Source organism: Aquila chrysaetos, chromosome 10 (genome assembly GCF_900496995.4).
Source record: "Aquila chrysaetos chrysaetos chromosome 10, bAquChr1.4, whole genome shotgun sequence".
In the NCBI taxonomy this organism is placed as follows: domain Eukaryota; kingdom Metazoa; phylum Chordata; class Aves; order Accipitriformes; family Accipitridae; genus Aquila; species Aquila chrysaetos.
In genome coordinates this window covers 43,755,037-43,781,395 of record NC_044013.1, presented here as the reverse complement: position 1 = coordinate 43,781,395, position 26,359 = coordinate 43,755,037, and the positions used below count along the sequence as shown (strand labels likewise).

Genomic DNA, 26,359 nt, shown 5'->3' with positions numbered 1-26,359 from the left:
GAAGTTTCTCTTTGCTTAGAAAAGAAGAAATCAAGCAAATCTGATTCTCTCCTCCCCATCACTACAGAGTTCACAAGTTATTCCTGGTTTACACTTGTAGAAGAATTGAAGCAGGCCCAAGAGCATGTGTTTGTTTCTTCTTTCTCTATCATGCCATTTAAAATATTTATGTCAAGGAAAATATCACTAAGGAAAGAAATGTTACCTGAAAAGCTTCTCTCATTTAATGAGTGAATTTCAAGAGTGAAAAAGCAGGCGAGGAAGAGCAGCTACTTAAGTGCATACATCCAATGGAAAATTCCATTTGTTATTTCTAAATTCATTTCACTAGAGCCATGGGGGCAAACAACAACATCAAAAACATTTTAAGACTTTAATCCTTTCCCTTACTGAATATTCTGTATCTGCTCAGCTATCCTGTAGAATACTGCTTGGGCTAGTACCAGAACTAGACTGCAATCAGAACTACACTACCAGAATTGATAGAATATAATCAATTATCATTACGATGATGTGGAAGTCAATCATACAGCACTCAGTGGAAAGTTTGCTCATCACCTGCTAAAACTTTCATTCATTTAGTGTATAAGTAATACTGCATGGAGAAGTTGTTTCGGGGCAGGAGGGGAAGTAAAATTAAGTTGTTTATGCTCTTGCTGCTGTGGTCTTTGTTTCTGCACAAACCTTGTAAGGCAACCTGGCCATTTAATAGGCTTGGAATGAAAGTGTAACACCTCCTCAGTCATACAGGCTAAGATCAGCCTTTGTTCCTTGGCGTTAACAGCCCGACAAAGAAACACCCAGATCACACTCCTTCCCTCAGAAATCATCTCCTCTCATGCTTAACAAGGTACCCGTTCGTTGTCAGTAAAGTCTCAGCATAGCTGTTTCCTTTCCAGCTTTCAGGGAACATGCCTTAACCCCAGGCCTCTCTTACTCCTACTACATCCCTTAAGCTTTTCTCATATATCCTAGGCTAGAGGCACAATCCAGACAGCAGAAATCTTTCTGTTTCTTTCTCAGGCTTTATGTTAGGCCTTTGGTTAATGACAGAAAAATTCTCAGTATATCATTTTAGTCTTGTTTCTGTTCAACAAATTTGAGAAATGAGGCACTGACAGACTGATTTTTCTCATTTATGGTCAACCAGGAAATTCGTTACAGACACAGGAATAGTATACTTATTTCCTGATCCCCAAGTAGACACTATAACTAGAGTCATATTTCCTCTCCCAATGGAGTTGTTACATGTCATTTTTCACATCTCACAGCATTGTCAAAAAGAGTGCATATCTGAAATTGTTACTGCTGTACACATAACAATTGTTAAAATTAATAGTAGTAATAGTTTTGCAAGGTGATGATACCTTTCATATGAGCATGCACACAGGAACTTCAAAACATATCATTGTTGACACACAGTTAACAGTTCAGTGTTATGTTCTTGATTTGAGTGCAGAAGTGGTGGAGTCACCATCCCTGGAGGTATTTTAAAGATGTGTAGATATGGCACTTAAGTACATGGTTTAGTGGTGGACTTGGCAGTGTTAGGTTTACGGTTGGACTCAATGATCTTAAAGGTCTTTTCCAACTAAATGATTCTATGACTGTCTGAAATACTACACTAAGTAGGCCTCTGAGATGCAGTTGCTAACTACTCTTTCTCTGAAAGTTGCATTTAGTATTTCATAGTGACTTGTTTTTGCATCGAAATATTATCACAGCTTTTTACATAACAATGATTTTCAAATGCAGAAGTGACTACCAGGAACCTCAGAAAGCCACTAGACTTAATGCCAATGTGATCTGATGAACCATCTCTTTAAGCCAGACACTGAGAGACTAGAACATTTTTGTGAGAATTTTCTTAACCTGCCACCCCAAAACAACCTCCCCCCAAGAAATCCCAACAGCCCCAAAACTCTCCCCAAATTCCAAAACCACCAAACTACTTTTTTTTTCAGTTAATAAGCAACTTCCTAAAATGAAATCATTATCTCTGCTTCATATAGCAACTAGTAAATGTTTCCTAGCAGAACCTGAACTCAGACAGAAACAGGACCTGACAGCTAAATGTGAATGTCATGTAGCATAACCATACTATAGCTCAGTGTCATTTAGGTTTGCAGAGTCATGCTAGTTGAGAAATACACTAATTTTACCAATGACAAGATGTTTCAGGCATTCTTGACTAGTGTTCTTCATTAATGAAAAGCTGATCCAGTATCTGCTGTAATGCACAGCATTCTCTCCCAGTTGCTCTCTAGAAGCCCTGAACTGGGGTCTATCTACCTTTATGCCAGTGAATTACCAAATTGCTTAAAGCAAACTACGCATCTCTCATGTCAGTAAGGGCAACCTCGTAAGCAGCATCTCCATTTACATCAGTTAGCAAATGTATCTGCTCAGACAGGAAATTCCATCAAAGCTAACAGAACCCTCTCACTATGCATGCAACCAAATCCTAGTTGTACTGTGAACTGAAGCCTTCCTCAGCTAAAAGCACTGTTTTGTAGAGATGCATCCTTTGTAGCCCATTCAAGACACTTCTGTATATGGCATTCTTATAGGTTAATGACAATAAATGAGTGGTCTACCACAAAACACTACAGGACCTCAGAGTGCAGTAGCTGCTATTGGGAATGAATAGATACTAAAGTTTTGTTGTCTTAAAATGTAAAAAACATGTTCATATGTAAATTCTTTCTCCCCAACACGACGTGTTAAATCACTCTTGTTTTAGATATTTCTTTCTGTCCTCAATTTCCACTGCAAAGCAGAATTTACTTAAATCCGTCTAAGTTTCTCAGCAACACTTCACAATCTCCACTTTATTCCTAAACCAATGTTAGCAATATGCCATTTTTGTTTCTAAAACAGGAAACATTAAAACTATCAGGAGGGTTTTCTATAACATCCTCTCCCTACAGTGGCCAAATAATGAACACATAAATAAGATAGACAATGTCAGTTGGCATATCCTTAGGCAGAGCTAGCTATGTTTCAATTTTAAAATAAGATAAAAATTGACTACTGATTTTGGGGGGTAAAATGGGGGATGGGGGGAGAAAAGTTAACAGTTATGACAGTTTTCTTCTTCTGTCCAGATTTTTTCTGGATTTTTTTTTTCTTTTGGATACATGTGGACAATAGGCTGTAGTCTACCATGGGGTTTGTTTTTTTTTGGTTTTGGTGGGGTTTTGTGGTTTGTTTTTTTTTTAAAACAAATACCTCCACATAGAAAAGGATGAAAGATCATTCCAAGTTTTGCAGTAAGCAGAAGATAAGAAGGATTCGCAACATTTCATTATGAAAAAGACAGGTCACAGAAAGACATTCAAAACCACACTGCAAAGCCAAACATTAGAAAATGCAAATCAACTTACTTGGAAACAAGAGAGAAAGCTGCTGAACAGATTGCTGGGCAGGGAACAAGTCTGATTAAGATGTGGCCCAAAGCAGCAGGGAAATGGGCTCGGGTCACTTTCTCAAACACAGAACTGAAGGTGTTGATGTCTGCCAGCTTGCTGCTGTGGTCCCCACCTCCAGTATCTAAGATGTTACCCCCATGTAGGATCAAAATTAGCACATGAGTTTTGCAGTTCTGGTGTTGAACTCCTTCCTGTGAGAAAAACAGGGAATAAGGAGGGAGGAAGCATTTTTATGGACAGTGTTGCTATACTTGGTGTCAATGTTCACAAGCAGTTAGTAGTGAGTTTTTTCCCCCACCACCACTGTAATCTTTTTACGATATTTGCCTTCACTGGGGGTGGTGGTGCCCTGTGTTCCATTTAATTCAAATATGTCTGAACCAGGTAGAGCACGCTATGCTCTGCCAGAACACCCTTGCAACACAGGTGTAGGTTTCAGATCAACAAAGATTATAAACAGCTTTGCGTTCATCAAAAGCTATTTTAAATATATTGAGACTGGAAAAGAATTCCAACATCCACAGACAGCCTAAGCAAACATCTGTCTAGGTATCGTGAACAAGGCTGCTGCATTTACTGGAAAAGTTCTAACTCAAATCATCACAGGTTCTAAAAAACCAAATTTCTCTGCCAATGAAAACATCCAGCAAAAGCTGATGATAACAGTTATCTCAGCCTTTTGAGACTGACAACTTCTTATTAAAATGAAAAATGGGGCTAACTTATCCAGACATTTACTGAAAGAGTAAAAAATGTATCATTGCTGATATCCATAAACCTCACAAATACATTTACAAATATGTGAATACATGCATACACAGACAATAATCAGTGTGCCCCGTTGAATCAACAAGATGCTATCTACTTGAGACTGGAAAAACTTTTTGAATGTCTCACAACTCTGGTTTTTTTTTCTTCTTTACCCCTTGAGAGTTATGTGCACTCAAAGAACTCAGTAATAAATTAAAAGATTAGGAGATTTTTTGTTTTTAAATCTTGACTGCCATTTTCTTCTTCACTTTGGATCACACGATTCCTGAAGACTTCTAGTTCCCGACCAAATATGAACACACAATAAAAATAACAGTAACATTTCTTCTATTTGTCTGAGGATTGTTAATTGCTAGACTGAGTGATTTACTGAGAAAGCAGGCAATGTTCTGCACACTTTATTCTTAAGTTCTGGAACAAAAGCCACGGTCTTCAACAGTAAATATAAAATGAGAAGAATTACTCCGAGTTCGACAAGAATAACATTAATCAGAAAAGCTGACAATTAAACAAACACACACACACACATTTCAGGCTGTAGTTTAATGAGGGGTAGGGGTGGAAATGTTGTTGACACGGATAAAACAAAGAAATTGGTAACTTTAGCACCTGTATAATGGTGACAGAGAAATGGTTGAAAATGAGAGAATTATAAGTTGTTCTATAAAGCCACTATCTCTGTTCAGCCCATGATTTTTAGTATCCAGTAGCAGTAGTCACTGTGAAGACATTTTGCTGACCTGCCTTGTATCTGCTTAAGTAGTGGATCTTATGAGATTTTTTAAAGTTCCACTTTAACTTGCTCTAATTTACAATTTCCCTCTCCATACGGTCCCATCCCAGTTATTCAGAAGAGAAATTTAATTCCATTTAAAAGCTAGGAGTAGCTCCTTCCACAGCCAATGTCAGCTTGTAAGTGGCACTGCTGATGGGCTGGTGGAACTGAAAAGCTTCAAAACAGATGTAAAAATTCCAGCAGGTCAACATCGTTAAAGTCATTGTTACAAAAAGTCTCTCAGCTGGATTTAACTGGTATCCTTCACAGGAGGACTCAAAGGGATTGAAATTAATTTGCCTCTCAGCAGTAGTTCAGCTATGACAGAGACAAGGGACTCAAGGGCTAATCAAGAGGACATCTGAAGTCAATCAAAGACTGCCATCATTTTCAGGGGACTGTAGGACTGGAATTCTTCAAAAATGGAAAAGTAGACATTTCCATTGCCTGTCCTACGTGTGGACAGAGGACCTTAATCAGTTAACTGGAAGGAACAGAACTTGTTTAGATTCTTTGCTGCTTCTGAAAAAAAAAAAATACAGTACTGTTACTATCAATTTCATGACTGCTGCTGAACCTGCTTCACAAAACCTGCATTTCCACTGAAGTATTAAGTAGACATAACAATTTCTCTTCAGAGAACTGGGTCATATTTCCACCTAAGTTAATTATGCAATGTCTAAAAAGCTTGTTATGATTTTCAGTGATTGCATGTGCACCTACTGAACAAGTGAAAGATACACTAAGCCATCAAATGGGTTTATAATTCTGTAATACAATATGAGAGTATTTCTACAGGTCTGCTCCTTGGAAATCAGCAGAGCTTGTTTTGGGAAACAATCTCACCTCATTGTCCTCGTGTATTTCAATACTGCCTTGTGCCGGGAACCTTTGTTTTCTTAAAGAGGCTCTATATAATTCACCTGAAAGGAAAAGAGACATAATTGATCATATAAATATTTGGCTGCCTCATCTTTTACAGACTTCTATGGAAGTAAGGCACATTTCTAGTTTCAGGACAGAAAGATCTGTTCACAGGAAATCGTGTGGACAAACAGAACAATAGACAAGGTTTCTTGCAGCCCTACATATTAGAGGCTCTTCTATTCTTAACAGCAACATTTAGAACAGGATTTGGGTCCTTATACAAAGGTGTGTAGGACCAGTACAGCTGCTGTTGGTCATCTGTGCCCTTCTGCAGCAGCAGCAGCAGAAGAGGTTACCTGAGGTTCTGCATCATCTCTCCTCATCCCCTACAGATATCTTAGATACTCTGGTATGTCTTTAATGGCACTAAACACCTATGAATAGGTAAGTGAATTAAGCCTTTAAAGTTCTCCAAAGACCTTCAGGATTCAGCTCTACCACAAACCTTTGTGACTATCTAGGAAACCCCCAGAAGTAACTGCAGTGCTCCATTACCAGGAAGCAAAATAGGAGTAACAGACCATAGAGCAAAAGACAGTTTTTCCTCAAAAACTCTTGTAACCTGAAAAATAGGAAGTGACATTGCAGAGAAACACAGTGCTTTGCTAACACCTTTTCACAACAGGATCATGCATGCAGCATCCTCTGTTATAAACACAACAATGAAAGTCTCCGCACTGACTTCAGAGCATGACCAAAGAGACCCAATGACCCGCTTGTGACTACTTCTTAGGCAGACTGGCTGGACAGCAACTCATTGTAATTGGTGGAACATTCACGATAACAGCTTTAAGAACATGAGACTGTCCACTGTCTGGCCTTATGAAGCAAAATTTAGGAAGCATTTCTTTGCAGAGAGAGTGGTCAAACACTGGAACAGGCTTCATAGAGAGGTGGTTGGTGCTCCATGCCTGTCAGTGTTTAAGAGGCATTTGGAAAACACCCTTAATAATACACTTTAACTTTTGGTCAGCCCTGAAGTGGTCAGGCAGTTGGACTACATGATCGTTGTAGGTCCCTTCCAATGGAAAATATTCTATTCTATTCTATAAAACTTCTGAAGATGATATAGCACTACCCACTTCCCCCCCCCCCCCCCCCCCCCCCCCCCCCCCCCGGTGTTTCTTCAGTCACTGAAAAGAATTGCTACAGAATCTTTCTGGTCTCTTCATAATGCAGTCTTTTTTCTCCAGCTGCATGTGTTAGTTACCTAGGAAACAGCTGTAGGATGACATTTGATTAGCACTGTTGTCAGCTTCATTGTCACATTTATACACGGGGCCAATCTCTTCCTTACAAATTGAAGGAACGTTCCATACTCCTGTCTCTTACAGCATTTATGAGACATCGACACCAGAGGAGATGAGCAAAGCTTTGCAAAAAACACACTGAAGCCCACTTACTCACACTTTAGCTTACAGGGTTCTGCAATCAGATCCTGGAACACTGATTTCTCAGGTAAAGAAAGAGGAGGCAAGAAGAAAAACATCAAACTTCTGATTTGCTGCTGTCTCTAAGAGGTATTCTACTGGCCATTGTGCTTCATTTCTAAACACAAGGACAAGAAAGTGACTGCTGGTAGTCAGCATGGATTTACAAAGGGAAAATCCTGCCTAACCAAACCGATAGCCTTCTATGATGGTGGATGAAGGGAGAGCACTGGATGTTGTTTCTCTCAACTTTAGTAGTGCTTTCAACACTGTCTTTCATAAGATCCTCATAGAGAAACTGAGAAAGTGCGGACTACATAAGTGGACAGTGGGATGGACTGAAAATTGGCTAGCCCACCAGGTTTAAAGGGTTGTGATCAGCAGCGCAAAGACCAGCAAGAAGCCAGTGACCAGTGGTGTACCCCAATGGTACTACTGAGTCCAGTCCCATTTAGCATCTTTATTAATGACCTAGATGATGGGAGAGAGTATACTCTCAGCAAGCCTACAGACAATACAAAACTGGGGGGAGTAGCTGAACCACCAGATGGTTGTGCTGCCATTCAGAAAGATCTCAACAGGCTGGAGAAATGGGTCAAAAGGAATCTCATTAAGTTCACCCAACTGAAATGCAAAGTCCTGCATCTGGGGAGGACTAACCCCACTTAACAGTACAAGCTGGGGAGCAGCCATCTGGAAAGCAGCTTTGCAGAAAAGGACCTGAGGATCCTGGTGGACAGCAAGTTGACCTGGACCCAGCAATGTGCCCTTGCAGCAGAGTGCCAGCCACATCCTGGACTGCATTAAGAAGAGTGTCTGTAGGTCAAGGGAGGTGATTATTCCCTTCTACTCAGCTCTGGTGAGACGACATCTGCCCTGCTGTGTCCAGTTCTGGGCCCCTTAGTGTAAGAAAGACATGGACTCACTGGAGCAAGACCAGCAAAGGGACACAAAGATGATTAAGGGACAGGAGCACCTGACATGAGAAGAGGCTGAGAGAGACGGTACTGTTTGACCTTGAGAACAGAAGGCTTGGGGTATGTGGGGGAATCTTATCAATGTGTATACCTGACGTGAGGAAGTAAAGAAGATGGAGCCAGAGTCCTCTTCATGATAGTCAGTGAAAGGACAAGAGGCAATGGGCACAAAGTGAAACACAAGAAATTCCATTTAAATATAGGAAAGAAGTTTTTTACTGTGAGAGTGGTCAAACACTGGAATGGGTAAGCCCAGGCAAGTTACAGAATCTCCATCCTCTGAGATATTCAAAAGCTGACTGGACGTAGCCCTAAGCATCTGCTGCTCTAAATGACCCTACTTTGAGCAGAGGAGTTGGGCTATAAAATCTCCAGAGGTCCCTTCCAACCTCAGTCATTCTCTGAATTAGGAGACATTGGAACACAATATTTAGGTTTTTCATGGCCTTCAAAACATAGCAGTTCTTTAAAAATCAGTACCTGATGGCCACTATAACCCACAAACCAGGTATTTGGTAGGATGGTCTCTTTGAATTTCTAGCAGTATTATGAAAACTCCAGTTTTACAGCACTCAGCTGGCTTTTTTTAAAAGGTGCTAAGAAGAGAGTATCAAAACTAAAACCTGATGGTTTTCCATTCAGAATTTAAAATGTCTATGATGTGATTGCTTCTGCTACAATCTCAAGTTTCCTAGCAGTGACTTTTTACTTAAGACAGTAAACACATAATGCATACAAGTAAACCTGAGAGGAAGACTTTAACACCTAAAACATTGTCAAGTTGACTTTATTTGTTTAGTCTGCTAGCAATCTACGAACCAACCAATATTAAGCTAGGAACAACAAATCAGTTTCCTTTGAAATACTAACTCTAGTGATACCTAGACCAGTAGAGATGCATTCTGCTTTATCTGTTAAATGTGCTCCTATTCATGAGTTTTCCTACTCATTTCACAATGCTTGCTTCTTTACTTTATATGCCATTGTTCTCCAGAATATTAATTTCATTTTAAGATACAGAATATTATAAGCTACAAATTAGTCACCATTTATTAAAATGTGCCAAAATGGCAAAATTACCATGATTTACTGCTAAGTCCAGCATCTCAACCTCTTCCTAAGTAAAACCACTCTCACATAGTGAGAAGCAACAGAGACCAGCAAAAGTTCTCTATGAGAACTATGGCATGGTCAAACTATGCCAGCCTTTCTTTTAAAAGAAAGCAATTACAAGCTAAAAGTGCCAAGCTCTCTTTAGATAACACCTTTTATTCCTGTAACTCAGTAGCCTTAAACAGAGAAGCTAAATATTGAAACATCTCACTGAAAGGGGATTACTTCAGCTGAAGTCGTGGCGGTCAGTTCTTTGGGGAGGGCAAATGTGCTTTTCCCTTCTACAGACAGCGATGAAATTCCAGACAAGATGTGAATACTCCTATCTCTGTAACACCTCCTCCTCCCTCTCACGGGGGGAGGAGGAGGCTTTGAAACCCTTCTGAATGGCAACACCAGAAATTTATAATTTAAAACTTCAGCCGACTGCAGTGTTACAGCCTTAAAATTCTACTCATCTCACAAGGGTTAGCTGTCCTGAGAAAAACTGGGAGGCCTTCCTCCCTCCATGACAGATACAAGTTTTAAGAATTAATGAGAGAGGATTGTACTAAATAATAATACCAAAGTAGTTCACTGACAGCTTTCTGGATTTAAAACATTTTCCTCTGTTTCTTCCAGCATGTCAGAAGAAAATAAATCCATCACATAATGCTATTGATGACTCAGTTTACTTCTTTTTTTGGCATTCTGAGTTCACATCCTCTTTGTGGTTCCACTCCATTTCACGTATGTTTATAGGCAGCCTGCCAGACCCCAGGGTCTGGCCAGGTTATTCTAAAAGTACTCAATTTAGTCCAAAACACATTTCGAACACTCTCTACTCTTCTGCATTAGGACTGAGAGCTAATTCTATAGCAGATTCTATGACTATCATTCCTTATAGCCACTAGAAATTTATTTAACCTCTGTGGCTACATTCCTCCATATTTAAAAGGAAGGTAATTATTCTTGCCATTCTGGCAGGCAAGGATTTAAAGGATAGTCATTTAATACTTCTATAAAGCAAAACAATACAAGAACAAAACCCAAAACACCAGAAAACAAACCCAACAGCAACAACAAACACCCATAAACCCTGAACTTCCACCAAATGCAATTCTATTCTGGAAGTCTCTGCAATTTAAAGCTGCTTCTAATTAAAAGTGTTGTTTCCAAAAGCCTGTCCAGAAGAGTCACTTTTTTCTGAAGGTCATCACATGAAGAAGTGTCCATTTTTTAACACCTAAGCTCACAACAGAACCAGTACTACAGATAGAACTACTATAGTTTTGTGTCACAAAAAAGGATTATTCAGGGCCATGAGGTGCCACCTTATAGTGAACCACAATATTTATCTTCAAGAGAATACTGAAAAAGGAAACCCAGGACTCCTGATCACATGCTCACAAACCTCTTCAGTTATCTATACAGCGCAATGCACTAGACAAAATACTTCCTTGGATTATTTGTGTGCTGTTCCTTTGAAAATCTTGTTCTAAAGATATGCTTTTAGAAAGCAGAGAGGGTGGTTTGCTTTTTCCTTAATGCATCAAATGCCAGGCTGCAGGATAGCTCCTTACTCACACACACAAAAACATCATAGACAACTGGACACTAGGATTCTGGGTATTGTTTTAATCACAATTTCTATTCTATTGTTAAAGTAGCCCTCTATCATAAAATTTGGCTTCTTTCAAAACTGCTTTCTCACTTTGGCTGAGAAAGAAAAAAAAAGCATGGTATCAACTTGCAATATTAGAGATTACAGAAATGATGACACACAGATCAGTTTAGGGAAGCATACAAGGTATTCTTTTCTTTCAGACATACTAATGTGCACAGTTAACTGTCTTCAGAACACTGCTATGCTGCCAAAAGTTCAGGCTGTAGTAACATTAGAATGTATACCATCTTGTTTTGAAAATCTGCACCTAGATGTAAAGTTTTAACATAAAAAGAATGAGGAGATCTAAACAAATTAAAAAAAGAAAAAAAGGCAAAGGGGAACCAGGTGGCTTTTTGCTGACTTGCAGCACAAGTCGGAATTTCAGCGGATAGATCTTCAGCACTGTGCTGCCCAAAGAAACAAACCTGCCTGAATTCAAAGCAGTCCCACAGTAGGGGAGGCTGGGGGCAGTATTAGGCATGTGGCATTTCAAGAAATTTGCTGATCATACACTTTGGAAGATAATCAGATTTTGGGTCTACATAGGTTCAGCTTCATTGTTTAGGTTAAATATCAAAGACTTAAATAACTGGGGGACCTTCTCTGTCATGATGACAATATAAAGGGTAAGACTATTCAGCAGCTAAAGCTCTGTAGGAGACAGAAACGGACAGCATGACCTACTAGAGAAAATGACAGAAATTTAATTAGGCACTGACATGAAACTTATTACAGAGAAATTATGTGTTTTACTATTTACTGGAAGGGCTTTAATGAGGTAAAATAAGAACACAGTTTTGCTGGACCAAACCTCTTTGATGACATTATCAACATTTTACAGATTTTTCCAGCTGTCTTGATTCATACCATCATTATACCAATTCATGTTAATTGTATCATTATGTAAATTACAGTAACAAAAAAGGTACTCAAATCCCACACAGAGTCAGAAACCAGTGGGTTGTAATAGCTTACACTGTAACAGCTAGTGATGCAGTTAGGAAAGGTCAGGGTGGGATAAGATTAAAAACTTTCTGTACATTTGTTTTGTCTTGTTTTTTTAATTAACCTGCAAACACACCAGCTACAGTCCGCTAGGCATCTCAAATCTGGCACAAGGAGAGACATAGGAATAGGAGAACATCCTGAAATCTCATTCCTCAAGGAAGTCAGCTCCTCCACAGGCACTCAAACTAACTAATCAGTAGTGGGTAGGTGGCAGTAGTGGCTAGTTCCAACTGCTGTCCTAATGTCCAAGTTTACAAAAGCAACCAGGTCTCCAAACACACTGAGAGCTTTCAAAAACCCAGCTTTTGTTTTAATGCTTTCCTGGGAGCAAAACACTTGAAAACCTCAATCTAGACACAGTTGCTGAGCCACCGTACACAGCTCTGGCTCATATTAACTGAGCAGAGTGAATTTTTCATGCTATTGAGTGAACTTGGCCTAATATCACTGCATTGGTTTCCTGCAGGCTACAAGTCAGAATGCAAATTCCTAGTATCTTTTTTTCCAGACATTTCCTCAGCCCACGCAACATGGCAGGATATAAAAGTCACAATCAGTTGTTCTGCTTCTAAGGTGCCATGACCTCCCTCTAAAAGGGTAAATAATCTTGCCTCTGCAGACAGAAGCATCTTTTGCGGAGCTAGTCCAAGACTGTGGAATTAACTCGCCTATCACAACACTTTACACCTCTCACTCCCCCCGCAAAACGCTCTGCCTGTCAGAGAACAGAGTTGAATGTACAGTAGCATGGCAATAAAAAAAAGTAAAAGAAAAAACAAAACAAAAAGAACAAGAAAAAAATTTCTGCTAAATCACAAAACTATCTTGCACATAAAACTCCACTGAAAAGAGAAAGAAAAAAATGCATGGCACATGATGGATTTAAGCTACAACACTCTACCACACTCATAAAGGCTGTCAGATACAAAGGAAGAAAATAGTGTAAACCCACTTTGGGACAGACTAGTGAAACAGACAAAGAATGAACTACTGGCTAGGATGTAAGGTTTGGATCAAATTTTTGTTTCAATGTATGCTTCTATGGTACCTAAGTGTGGTGGGTTGACCCTGGCTGGATGCCAGGCACCCATCCAGCTGCACTATCACTCCCCCTCCTCAACTGGACAGAGGAAAGAAAATACAGCAAAAGGCTCATAAGTCGAGATAAGGACAGTGAGAGATTACTCAGCAATTACCATCACGGGCAAAACAGACTCGACTTGGGGGAATTAGTTTCATTTATTACCAATCAAATCAGAGCAGGCTAATGAGAAATAAACCCAAATTTTAGAACACCTTCCCCCCACCCCTCCCTCCTTCCCGGGCACAGCTTCAATCCCAAATTCTCCACCTCCTACCGCAGCGGCGCAGGGGGATGGGGAATGGGAGTTGGGATCAGTTCATCGCACCTTGGCTCTGCCACTCCTTCCTCCTCAGGGGCAGGACTCCTCACACTCTTCCCCTGCTCCAGCATGGGGTCCCTCCCACAGGAGACACGTTCACCGTGAACTTCTGCAACATGGGTCCTTCCCACAGGCTACATAGTAGAAATCACGCAAAAATTCCTGGATTATTGGTAACAGTGCATTGCACATTGTCAAAGCACATCGTATAATACATACGTCACAACAGACCTGTATAGGCTTCCTACCTTACATGGATGCCAGGGTACTCTCACACTTCACTAGCCGTCTGGGTGAATCATATGACATCAAAAAGATCTTGAGTCTGGTTTCTGTCCTGCTCAGCAAGACTCATAGCAGGAGCTCTTGGCCCTCACTACAATCATTATACCACCCTCCTTTCATTGTCCCATATTGTTAAGTACAGTACTCAGAAAATGAGATCTGACCAGTCTACGTGGAGCCATGTATTCTAACATTTCATTTGCCAGAGAAGAAAAACAGGAAATGCATGCAGAACCCTCTGTCTACTTGAAAAATCTATCTCAACTAGAATAAGGGTTCTTGTAGGGTGAAAGTGGTGTTACTCAGATCTCGCCTTCCCTAAGCTTGAGCTGTCCTTTTCTAGATTATGCACTGGAATCTTAAAACACAGAAAATCAATAAACAAAACCAACAAGCAGGAATACAAATGAAATAGAAATACAGATAAAGGTTTTGCATATCATCAGAATGCTTTTACACGTTACAGAAGCTAACCCTTAGTACCCAATAATTCTCCCACACTACAAGAACACTGCTGACAAATGCTAAGAAAGTAATTACTGTCTAGCTATTCAAAACCTCACTAGTCTACTGATTAACAAACGTATGGTCAAAAATTACTTTTTAGAAGCACAACTCTGCCTATTCTTTATTCAGAAATATGCAGATATTTATTAGCTCTCAAATCTTTATTGCTTCTCCAATAGCAGAAAGTTTCAAAACCACACACTGAATGCAGGGGGGAGTAATTCTGCTATCCTAATTCAGCATTCTGGAACAGCAGCAGCTGAAATAGGGAAAGAGGAAGGAGTACTTTCATTAAAATAACAACAATAATTTTTAAAATGTTCAATTGCCCATTTCCTCCCCAGGGAAATTTCTTGACATTTTAATATAAGCTCTGCTCAGGAGTTGTAATCCAGGCTCTGACAAATGCCTTTCATAACTTTCTACAGGTTTGTAGTCCGGTATTAGCAACAGAAGTATGAGTTGAGAGAACAAAATTAATGCCATTATATTCCAACTGCAACAAGTCAAATGAAAAGAATACATGGCTCTCATTCTCTTTGGGGGGAGAGAAAGCAAGAGAGGGAGGCTGAAGCCTTGGAGAAAGAGTAAACCCTCTCTAACCCAATCTGAAAACTGAAACCAGAAAATCCCATGTCTGGATGAAAATCTGAGACAAAATAGCATCCTGGAGACACATCCTGTAATCTGGGGCTAACTTGGCCAACCTGGAATACCTGGTAACCTTAATTAAAACAGGTGGCCAAATGTAAGTACTGTGAATAATTTGATTTAGCTGAGATCATAGTAGGTGCTCAACTATCATGTGGAAACGGTGACCTCATTATTAAACAACTATGTCAACAGTATGAATATTAAAAGTTCTCTCTTTTGGGAGATTATCAATTGATACCATTTAAAACATAAGGCTGCATTACGAAAAAACAGCAGGAACTACTAAGCTTTTTTTCTCAGGATGGCCACTGGACCACGTACCAGCTCACTGAGAACTACCCTAAGCAGTTAAATGGCTCTTAGCAATACGCAGTACCAAAACAAATTAAAGTGAAGGAGGTGAGTAAAAACAGAAACTGACACTTACCCTGTTGCTGATCGGATGCTGAACTATAAGACAGCTCACAGTCCTAAATTAAGGGCAACCACATAACAGAAATTATACTGCTTTTAAGTTTAGCAGTCAGTATTCAGGAACAGTGGCTACCATCCAAGCCAACTGATTTAATGACTAGGGAAGAGATGTACCAAGTATTTTTGGAGACAGAAACACAGACTGCTACCACAGATACCAATGAGCCAGCACCTCCGGCAGGGATTGTTTTGGACTCAAATTCCCACTGGAATTGGTGTATGTTGCACATGTTCATCAGTGACATACAGAGACGCCAAGCAAGCTGTGGGTCTATAGCCTTGCCTGAAATAACTCATTGCCCAAACAGTGTCTTCATGTGGAGTACATCAGATCTCAAGATCAGCCATCAGCATGAGAGGAGAGCCAGATGAAAGGAAAAGCTCAGACAGTGATTCAACACCCCAAATCAGCCATGAAAAGCATCAGTTCAATCCGTGACAAAAAAATAAGTAAAATAAGTACCTTGAATCTAGGAGAAAAGAATTCACATAATCATTCCCAAACTTCTGAGAACATGAGGTACAGTTCAAACCTGCATTAAGAATCAATCCAGGTCCTCTTTTTTTTTTCCTAGATCATTTCAAACATCCTTAGTATTTTGCCATGTTAATTACGAAGGAATTTAGAATAAAAACAAGAGAACTTGCTTTAGGTACAAAGCATAAGGTGGTGACAGTCCCCAAAGAAAACTGCTATTTCCATTATCCCACTTCCATGAGAAATTATGCCATTTCTTGCCATCTGCTGTGCTATTACTAGCTGTTTATAATGACAAATCCATCATGAGAAGTATGTTCACATGAAGGCTGTAACATATGCTTTCTATTAACAAATGATAAAGAATATTGTAATACACTGCAGATGCAGTTTCGCAAACTGCACCGTTTGAGGAAAATAATGGCATACATTACTGAGCCCAATCCTGTTCCGGAAGACACAACATCAGATAGTGCCTGTGTTAACTTCCACACTGTTTCTTCATTGAATGAGTCTTACACACACATGCTACCAGATCTTGTACATGGCTACTATGGAGCACTGGAGTAGAAGCAACACACAGGGTTTAGCTAAGGATCTAGGCTGCAAGTGTTCCTCAGCTCCAGTTCTCCAACCAGCCTAGATGAGCTGGCCAAAGCATGATTTCCAAAGGGGAAGGGGTTGGCACAGAGTGACAGCACGTGCTTACGAACACAGCTGCAGGAATAACGAAGAGACGTTTCATTGTGAACTCAATGAGGGCAACCGACAATTGTTCCCAGAGAGAACTGTGATGAAAGAAAACACCCTCATTACATCACTCATTTCTATAAGCCAATTTGCTCTCTTTAGCAAGCAATGCAAAAGCTTGATCTTGCTGTGGCAAGATCAACAGCACAGTGACACATGTATACACTCTTTAAAGTGGGGCACCAGCAGCAAAGGAACCCTAGCAATGCCAAGCATGACACTACTTTTAATTCCTACAGCACTCAGAAACTTCAACAGTATACCTCTCTTTAAGCAGAGATGGGAAAAGGAAGTCCAGAGCACAAAGCACTGAAGGCTTCTACACTTCAAATCAAGCCACACTGTACTGTCCTGTATGAGCTATCATGTATACCAGCAGGTTCACCCTCCAATATTCCACCTCTGCCAGCCTAGACAATGCTATAAGGCACTATCTAATGCATTAAATAATGTTACATGCACTTTCTTGGTACATTTTCCTAATCCACATTAAAAATAAATACATTTAAAACAAAACTCAAAAGAATCCTCATCCCTCCACACCCAACTCCCTTCTCAACATAACACCAGACCTGTGTTGGTTAAAATTTCTATTCTATTATTATCTCTAGTTGTTGAACAGCCTCGGTACAAAGAAAAATGGTAAGAACTTCAACTCACGTTGCTTTTCCTGTAGAAAGCCAGATGAGCAAAATGCAGACTCTTCACCTGCAAAAGGAAAAAGCCACAATATGAAACATGATTGCTTTACATAAACACCAAGCTCTTTACTTTTTCTACTGTATTACAGTAAATATTTTGCAATTGACCACTACCTTGATTTCTAAAACTCCCATTGGCTTCAGTGGGAACAGCTCAGCATATGACACACTTGAAAACTGCTCTAATTTATTCATCAAAATGGTTAGTCTAGAAGCCAGATTTTACTCTTCATTTCAAGAAAGGCATCATAAGCAATGAAACTGTAGCTAGGAATCTATTTGATTACCTGTAGCATTACCCATTGAATCTCTAAATAACTAAGAATTAGCATAACTTATCTAGCAACACAAAACAGATTCTTATTCCAAATATTTAATTAGCAGTGTTTTCAAGAACGTCTCTGTCCTTCCATTCCCTCCCACAGTCCACCTGTCCAAGGGAAGTTGCCAGTCCAAAGGGATTTTCTCAGATCTAAATACAAAAACTAAAATACAGAGACACAAGGATACAGGAATAGAAGGGCCTTTCATTAGTTTGTGCATATAGATAAAGGCCTCCTACAGCACTCAAGCCATTTCTACCACGGAGGGCAAACACTTTTGCCATCATTCCACCACTACAGAAATGAAAGCCCAATGGTACCAGCCCACAGCTAGCATCAGAGCTATGATGGGAACACAGATCTCTCCATCCCTTCTTTAGATTCCTTCTTCATAGGCCTAGGCAAAATTTACCCTTCTACCTGCAGCCTACCTACCATTTGAGTACATTCAAACAAGCGATAGAGGCGGCACTCTTCTGCTGAGACACAGTCTGAATAAACAACAGAGGCAACATTATGTTCTATGTATTTGGAAACAAAGACCAGACTGGTCAAATGACAAGGACCAGAGAAGCTGGTGGCACTCCATGATACGCGAATAAAACAGCACACATGTTGCAATTGCCTGCCCACTGATTTTCTTGTGTTCAGTGAAAGCTTCTGCCCAGTGCCTTAAGACTATAGAACTTGTATGCACTGTTCCTCATCTCATGAATTAAAAAATGCTGTTACACTAAACCCCAGTAGGGTTTATATATAATAAATAATAATAATTTTTAACTCCTCTGGTGGATGCAGCATAAGAGGTCTGCCACAATTCCCTTTTTCTTCAGATGCTCCAGCTATCACAATTGATAACTTGGCTTTTAAAGGGAGTAAAAAGAAGAGAAAAAGTGACAGGCTCTACAATATACAGCATAGAAATCTGCTTTTCTCCATTCTTTGTGCTGAAACTGCAAGCAAAGAGACCACCTCGCTACCTGATTTTGAGGAATGAAAATTATTTGAATTAGCCATTTCCCAAACTTCACATACAAACTTTTTTATTTTCAGATCCTCACCAGGGCAATTCACTGACTGTTGTTCTGCCAAAGAGCTTGGGTCACAACTGTTACCTGCTTTCAGCTTATTAGGGAAGAAGTATTATCTGCAGTACCTCACAGGGAGAGTAATTGTTGAGGCAAAGCAGCTATCAGTCATTGCCTTGGGAAGAACCTGTGAAGCTCTCAGGAATGTGAGAGCTAAAAGCAAAAACCAGGCCTCCGTGTCAAGAGCACAGACCAGCCTTCTGAACTGCTTGTATACGCAATTCTATGAATTACAACATGACTGGAAGACAACGAGTTGCATGAATAAAACTCCTTCCCATGACAGCTTTAAATGGCTGTGCAGATAGAAATTCTCCATCTCAAAAGAACAGCTCTTGATGAAAAGTGAAGCCATTTTCACTACAGAATTGAAGCTCATTTTTATTTGGTAGGTTTCAAAAACAGACAATTACTTTTTTTAAAGCTTTACTAACAAATTTCAACTTTGAATATAAGTTTTTAACATCTAGATTTAGGTCTTTTGGTATGCATTACTGTCAAACAAAAACATGAAGGCAAACCAAAAACACCAGAAAGAAAACACTTGTTTTTAGATACTAAGCAGTATATAAAAGTCAACAAATTCAAGATCTGCTCCATGTTTTCATGCATGTTTTCCAGTTCTTCTTCTGTAAAAAGCTCTCATCACATTCATGCCACTGCCTTGTGCAGGATATGATGAATGACAATCACTGTGGAGGCACAGCACATACTGTTAAAAAGCAAGCGCAGCAAGGAAATGTGATAGAAGGGACACAGATATTTCTCAAAGTTCTTTAAATTGCAGTGGTTTTGGCAGGGATAGAGTTAAATTTTTTCACAGTATCTTGTATAATGCTATGTTTTGGATTTGTGATGAAAACAGTGTTGATAATGTCTTTCAGCCACAGGTTCCTAGACTTAGGTTCTTTTCTCATTTCTTCCTCCTTCTCATGAGTGAAATGTTCTCCAGCTTCAGGATACATGCCACAGCACAGACTACAATGCAAGTCTAAAGGCCCCCTTAAATCACATCGTTTCTCTTCACATAGTCATCCCTCAAGAGGTTCAAGGAATATGAACCTAGACTGAAATGCAGTCCTGGCATATTTTAAGTTACCCTTCTGAAGACATTTACTCTGATATGATGGGAAAAACATGGGGGGAAAAAAACTTGATGTGAAAATGTTGAGCCCGATTAACCACTTGAGGGCATTCTACTTCATCTGTGTAACTATGGTCCTTGAAAACTAGACTACTAAAGCACTGAGATGTTAGTCCTACATTTAGAGACAAATTCTTGGAGACAGCTTAGTTTATGAGGAGTCTCACCAAATTCAAAGAACCTGATCAAAAGAAATCATGCTAGTGAAATTAAGGCAGTAGGAACTCTATGCTCTAAAGGAGTGTTAACTGTTTGTCAGAGGGGTCCAGATATTTTCATCATACAGTAACTTCCACAGACTCTGCAAAAAAATGCCACTTCTCTGGCCTGGAACTAAAAGATGATCTGCAATTACTCTAGTTGCATGCTACCAGCTATTACAATCCTACAAAAAAAATTGGCAAGCAGTTTTCTGGACAGTGTTGAAACCAGAATAGAAACCACCTTACTTTCCCACAAAGGACTGGTAACCCTATAGAAATAAACATTACCTATTCACCAGAGAAAGTAGCTGTAGGTAAAAACAAGATTCACTAAGTTACCTTTAGTGTCATGCTCTGGTACATAGTCATTACACACACACGCATCTTTGCAGATCTGTGCTCCTGAGATGTCAGAGGGCATTTTGTACAAGTGCTGTCTCTTGTTTTGCTCTCCCCTGGGATTACATTGCTAATGAGATCAGCATCAGATGACAGCACAGCAGAACAGAGTTGCGTGCCTCAGCACCAGTGAGATATTAGGGCGACCCTTCTTTGCCTTGTTCCCCACATATCCAGTCTTGCAGCATTAGCTACTGCAGTGCCAGTAGGCTTTATGGTATACATGACTTTCTCTTTCTCTGAATTCATTTAACAACATAACCATACCACTGGAACAAACAATGTTCATGCTCCACTTTAGCACGTGGTTTTTGCCCCAGCAAGAATACTGTGAAATTTAACTTCTGAATAGAAAAATCTGTTTTGTTAGTATTTTTTTTTAGATGCTTACTGGTATGAGCACAATTATGTCAAACTTGGGAAAGCAGGGGGAGAGGAAAGGAGGTAATATACCTACAGATGGTATGACCCTCTGGATGGGAATGGCAGCCAGGGAATCTCTAGGCCCAATGAAACTGATGCATGAACACATGCTGTTTTCAGCGTGTGGACTGGATCTCAATACAGGTCAAAAAAGGAAAAGGGAACCTGCGGAGGGACTGCAAGGAAAGCAGTGGTCTCTGCAGCAGGACTCAGCTCTCAGCTAAAAAATATTTTAGCGGCTAGTTTAAGCTTCCTCCATTTTCCATGCATTTGCTGAGCTGTATTTGAGAACATACAGCATCACAAAATTAAATGGTGGCAGTTACAGAACACTGGTAACCTGCCCTAGTGTAAACTGCTACCATGGATGATTTGCAGAAAACCAATTCACTGCTTCTCTCTAAAACCTGCTGCTACAATTAAATCTGTTCTTTATACAAGCCATCTGATGTGTTTTGGAAAGCTGTTGACTACTCTAGTTTCCATCCTTCCCTTCCACTGTTCACTAAGCCAAATTTTCTGTTTGCCATTCTTCACATTATTAGGCAGTAGCAGATGCTACTGCAATAAATTTAATAGCAGCATAAACACTACAGTCAGCTATGTACAAACACCCTTTAATTAATTATATAACTCTAGGAGGACATGACAAGGAGGGGGAGATCACATGCTACTGAGGGGAAGGAAGAGAGCAATTTGTTTACACAGAACATTCAGGGTGGACAAAATTAGGCAAGGCAGCCTTCAGATGAGAGAGAGAGAGAGAAACACTAGTACAAGGTAAAAATCACTATACTGAAAGCAGAGTCATGAGGTGTGAGTAGTAGAGAGTAGTCAGAAATTCTTCTATTCTATTGAGTGTTTTGATCGTCACATAATGTTGGAGAACCTTTGAGATGCATGGCAGATGTAGCAAAGGAGACTGAATCAGTGAGCCAATGAAAAATGAGACCAGATGAAGAGCTTGCTAAAAACATCTTTGTGCGCACCCAGACTTGCACAGAAACACTAGTCTTCTGTAGGAGTTTAATGGATCCAATGGAGCATAGTTCATACTTTCAGATACCATGGGTTAGTATCCACATCACAACTGACAAGTATCTTAACAAAAAGTCTAAACCATTCAATGCAAAAAATTAACCATTCCCATTTAAGTGGAAAATGCTAATTCACAGCCAAGTTGGCATATCTGCAACATTTTCTCTTTATTCTCTTGACCTAATCATCAAATCTAACTTTTTTTTTAAATATTAGAAACACAAAATTCAACAAAACAATTAAGACCCACATATAATTACGCTGAAAAAAAATTAGTTGATTCCATCTCTACAGGAAAGAAACAAGTGAGAAGGAAATATATATATTTCACATTATTATACAAGGAAATTATACAAATTATACAAGGAAAGCAAACAAGAGAGAACAAAATTATACACTCCAATCTTGCCTGAAAAAGCTGGCCTTAAAAAATCAAATTAACAGCTGCCTTCCTTCTGTACTTTGCAGTTAACTCAGGGCTGATTGCTAGCACCTTGGGTGGTTTTCCTTGCCAAAGGTGTATTTAACCATTGCACAGGGAGCTGCAGGCTCTTCTTTACTACTAACCAAGCACTATATGTACAGATTTAAACACTGTATGAGCTTTATTATTGACTTAATGAGATGAATTTTATTTTACGAGAAACAAGAGATGGTTTCCAGACTACAAAGTTTTTCTCCTGCAAAAACATCAATCTGGAGAGGGATGTAGCTAAACTCTCCTGTAACACTTAGGACTTGTACCTACTTCACAACAACTCGCTTGAAAGTTTGATAAAGACAAATCTCCTGAAGTTGATGAATTAATTCTCTCTCATGTTAATATTTCTCCATAACACATGACTGGTTAGGCTCTTAATTTGATGGAAAGATAAAGCAATACTGTTCCACAGCCAAATTAAGAACTGCTTATGCCCTAATAAGTAATAAAATAGTAATTACTTTCTCATTCACCTCCCTATCTCTACCTTCCACTGTGGGGTGAGATTAGGGTAAATTTTTGTAGCAGCTGTCCCGTGTATCCTATCCTTCTGACTGGCGTTGTCTCGCCCTGTGCTGCATCACGTTAGTCTAACCAGAGATTCAAGAGGTCTGGGACAAGGACAAAGGCATTTTCATAAGTTCTTAATGCTCTTGAATGCCCAATACAATTTATGGCAGCTCAGTGCACTTTGAAAACCTAGCCCTTGTGAACATTCTACTCAAAACCAAACCAAACCAAACTTTCTCAAAACAGAACAGGAATCACTATCATCGAGTCAAGTCTTTACAGCAGCCTTGTGCACCCAAGGCAACAGAAAAGATGAATTCCAAGTAGTGCAACAAAAGCTATCATGAATCCTAGGGCTTTAGAATTGCAATACAGCACCAAACACAAGGGTGCCCAATGTACTATTGCAGAAGTAGCCAGTGACTGACCATCCCTTCCAGACAGATTCTGCTCTCCATTTTACTGCTGCAAGTCCAGTTTCTTCAGCAGAATAACTCTTTACAGTAGTCTTTGCAAAGGATCAAAAGGTACTTGCATCAAAAGGGGCTGCAATTGAGAGATGACTCCTGCACATTTTATGGAAGTATAGAAATGCTGTAGTAATGCTTGTTTCAAATTAGTGTGAAATACAATAGTATAATTGGACAACGCTCTTAGTTATAGAATCATAGAATGGTTTGGGTTGGAAGGGACCTTAAAGATCACCTAGTTCCAACCCTCCTGCCATGTAGTCATGTGGTTTAGTTTTAGGTAGTCCTGTGAGGAGCAGGGAGTTGGACTTGATGATCCTTATGGGTCCCTTCCAACTTGAGATATTCTATGATTCTATGAATTAGCTTACTCCACAGATGTATATTAAACTTAATCTTAACCAAAAACATTGTTCTAGTCTTCCAGTTCTGTTCAGTGTCTTGTGGACATTATGGCAGGAGAACAGAGATAGCAGTTGAGGGAATTAACAGGAAATTGCCCCTGCCATCTCTTAGAAACGTGCTGCTTCACATGTAAACCAGGCTTTTTTTTCCCCTTATGCTAGATGGAAAAAGATGAGATCTGAAATATATGGTATCAGAGAGTAAAAAAAAAAAAAAAATCATCACTCAGTGATGTATCTACTGCACTCAAGATCTCATGAAATATTTTTTTAAAGGGGAGTTACAAAGAATAGCTAGAGCGGTGGGGAGTCATAAGTGCAGACTGTGAATTCAACAGAATTTTATAGTCTACCATTCACAAGCCACAGTGTTTGGAGAACAAATCTTTCTAAGTTTTAAACTAAGAAGCACAGAAGCTGCCATTTTAAAAATCAGTAGGAATTGCACAGCTCAATCCTAGGTGGTGTGGAAAGGGCAGGAATCACGGGTTTCTATACACAGACCTAACACAACTTGCCCAACAGAAGCACCTCCCAGCTCCAAACTACTACCTTGTAATGGGCTGGATGTGAAGAATAAAAGTTTAATCTAAATCAACAATTCAAATGAGTCCCAGAAAGAGAGCGATATTACTGTCAGCACTATTTTCCAGATAGACAATCAATACATTAAAAGATTAAAAGATCTGAGTAACCTGGTCTTGCACAATGGGACCAAGAAAGGCCTTTCACTCACCTGATATGAAAATTTCCAGTTGTGAAAGCTGATCATGTCCATCTATTTTGCTGGTTACCAGTAAAGCAATCCATCAGTCTGTATGTGTGGCATATGAAGCACAGGAAAAGTGAATTTCACAGGTATTGTACAGTCAGTTATGTTTTAAACAACTACAAAGTAAATTGCATTTTGTCAATTGCCTACCTGAGAATTCATCCTCATTTGAAGCATTTTAATTCAATTAGCTGAATTTGCAGAGTAAAATAGTAGCATATTACTGACAGAATTGACTAATGGCTCTTAAAATTTAATTAGGGTGTACTAAATCAATAGTCATCCTTTGTGGCAAGCTGTATTACAGAAATTACTTTGTCATTTGTTTGCTTGTTTACTTCATGTTGTACAAAATACCACTAATGCCAGCCTCTTTTTTTTTTTTAATTTTATAAGACCTTCATATTGCAGAAAGAAGGTTGCAAGCCCAGGCTACGCAGCAGATTTTAGAATGTCTTCTTGCCTTCAGACATCAGAAGCATATTGACAGTTCCAATCCTATCAATTTAAGGATGCTGTGATCGGGGAACTAAAGATGACTGCCTTAAGCCTGTTGTACAAATTAAGTTTCAAAACAAAGAAAGAGTCAAGGTTCATTGGGGTTTTGCCTGTTTCACTTTTTTGTGTGTGTGTGTGTATTTGTGGGTTTTTTAATGTTTACATTTTGGAAAATGCAAATGTATTAAAACCAAAACTATCCACAGAAATGTCACTTTTTTTTTCCAAGGAAGACTTCAAAAGAGACAAACTCACTGCATAACGGCCAACAGACAAGCATTTATGGAACCCTTCTAAAAGAAGCCCAAGTTCAAGCCCCTGCTGCAAATCTGGTAGAACTGAAATTTAAACCGTTTTACAGAAAAGTAAAGTAATTGTATTGGATTTATGTAGCAAGGTCTTGGTAGCAGGGGGCTATATGGGTGGCTTCTGTGAGAAGATAAAAGGAGCTGTCCCCATGTCCAAGAGAGTCAGCTCCAGCCAGCCCCAAGACGGACCCACTGGTGCCCAAAGCTGAGCCCATCAGTGACGCTGGTAATGCCTCTGTGATAACATATTTAAGAAGGGGTAAAAAGCACTGTGCAACAGCTGTGAAAGAGAGGACTGAGAACATGTAAGAGAAACAACTATGCAGACACCAAAGTCAGTGAAGTAGGATGATGAGGAGAAGGTGCTCTACGCTCCAGAGCAGAGATTCCCCTGCAGCCTATAGAGGAGACCATGGTGACCCAGGTTGTACCCCTGCAGCCCATGGAGGACCACAGTGGAGCAGATACCACCTGCTGCCCGTGGAGGACCCCATGTTGGAACAGGTGGATGTGCCTTGAAGGAAGCTGCAACCCATGGAGAGCCCATACCGGAGCAGCCTCCAGCCCCCTGGAGAGAGTAGCCCACGCTGGAGCAGGTTTTCTGGCAGGACTTGTGGCCATGGGGGACCCACGCTGAAGCAGTCCCTTCCTGAACGACTGCACCTCGTGGAAAGGACCCACGCTGGAGCAGGCTCCTGGCTGGACCTGTGGCCCTGTGGAGAGAGGACCCCACACTGGAGCAGGTTTGCTGGTAGGACTTGTGACCCCACAGGGGACCCACACTGGAGCAGTGTGCTCCTGAAGGACTGCAGCCCGTGGAAGCGACCCACGCTGGAGCAGTTCATGAAGAACTGCAGCCCATGGGAAGGACTCACGCTGGAGCAGTTTGTGAAGAACTGTCTCTTGTGGGAGGAACTCCATGCTGGAGCAGGGGAAGAGTGTGAGGAGTCCTGCCCCTGAGGAGGA

At 40.0% G+C, this 26,359-nt stretch overlaps 1 protein-coding gene across 6 annotated transcripts in view; it reads right to left on the bottom strand.

Moving 5' to 3' along the window:
• PITPNM3 (PITPNM family member 3) overlaps window positions 1-26,359 on the bottom strand; it is a 139,874-nt gene that overhangs the window by 50,305 nt on the left and 63,210 nt on the right. For 5 of the 6 annotated variants that reach the window (XM_041126770.1, XM_041126771.1, XM_030027704.1 and 2 more), the window contains exons 4-6: window positions 17,292-17,339; window positions 5,824-5,900; window positions 3,387-3,622 (exon numbers count right to left, since the gene is read on the bottom strand). In XM_041126770.1, the coding sequence (XP_040982704.1) occupies window positions 3,387-3,622; window positions 5,824-5,900; window positions 17,292-17,339 (361 nt within the window). The remainder of the gene's footprint in view (window positions 1-3,386; window positions 3,623-5,823; window positions 5,901-17,291; window positions 17,340-26,359) is intronic. The other variant, XM_030027707.1, reaches the window with a different exon arrangement.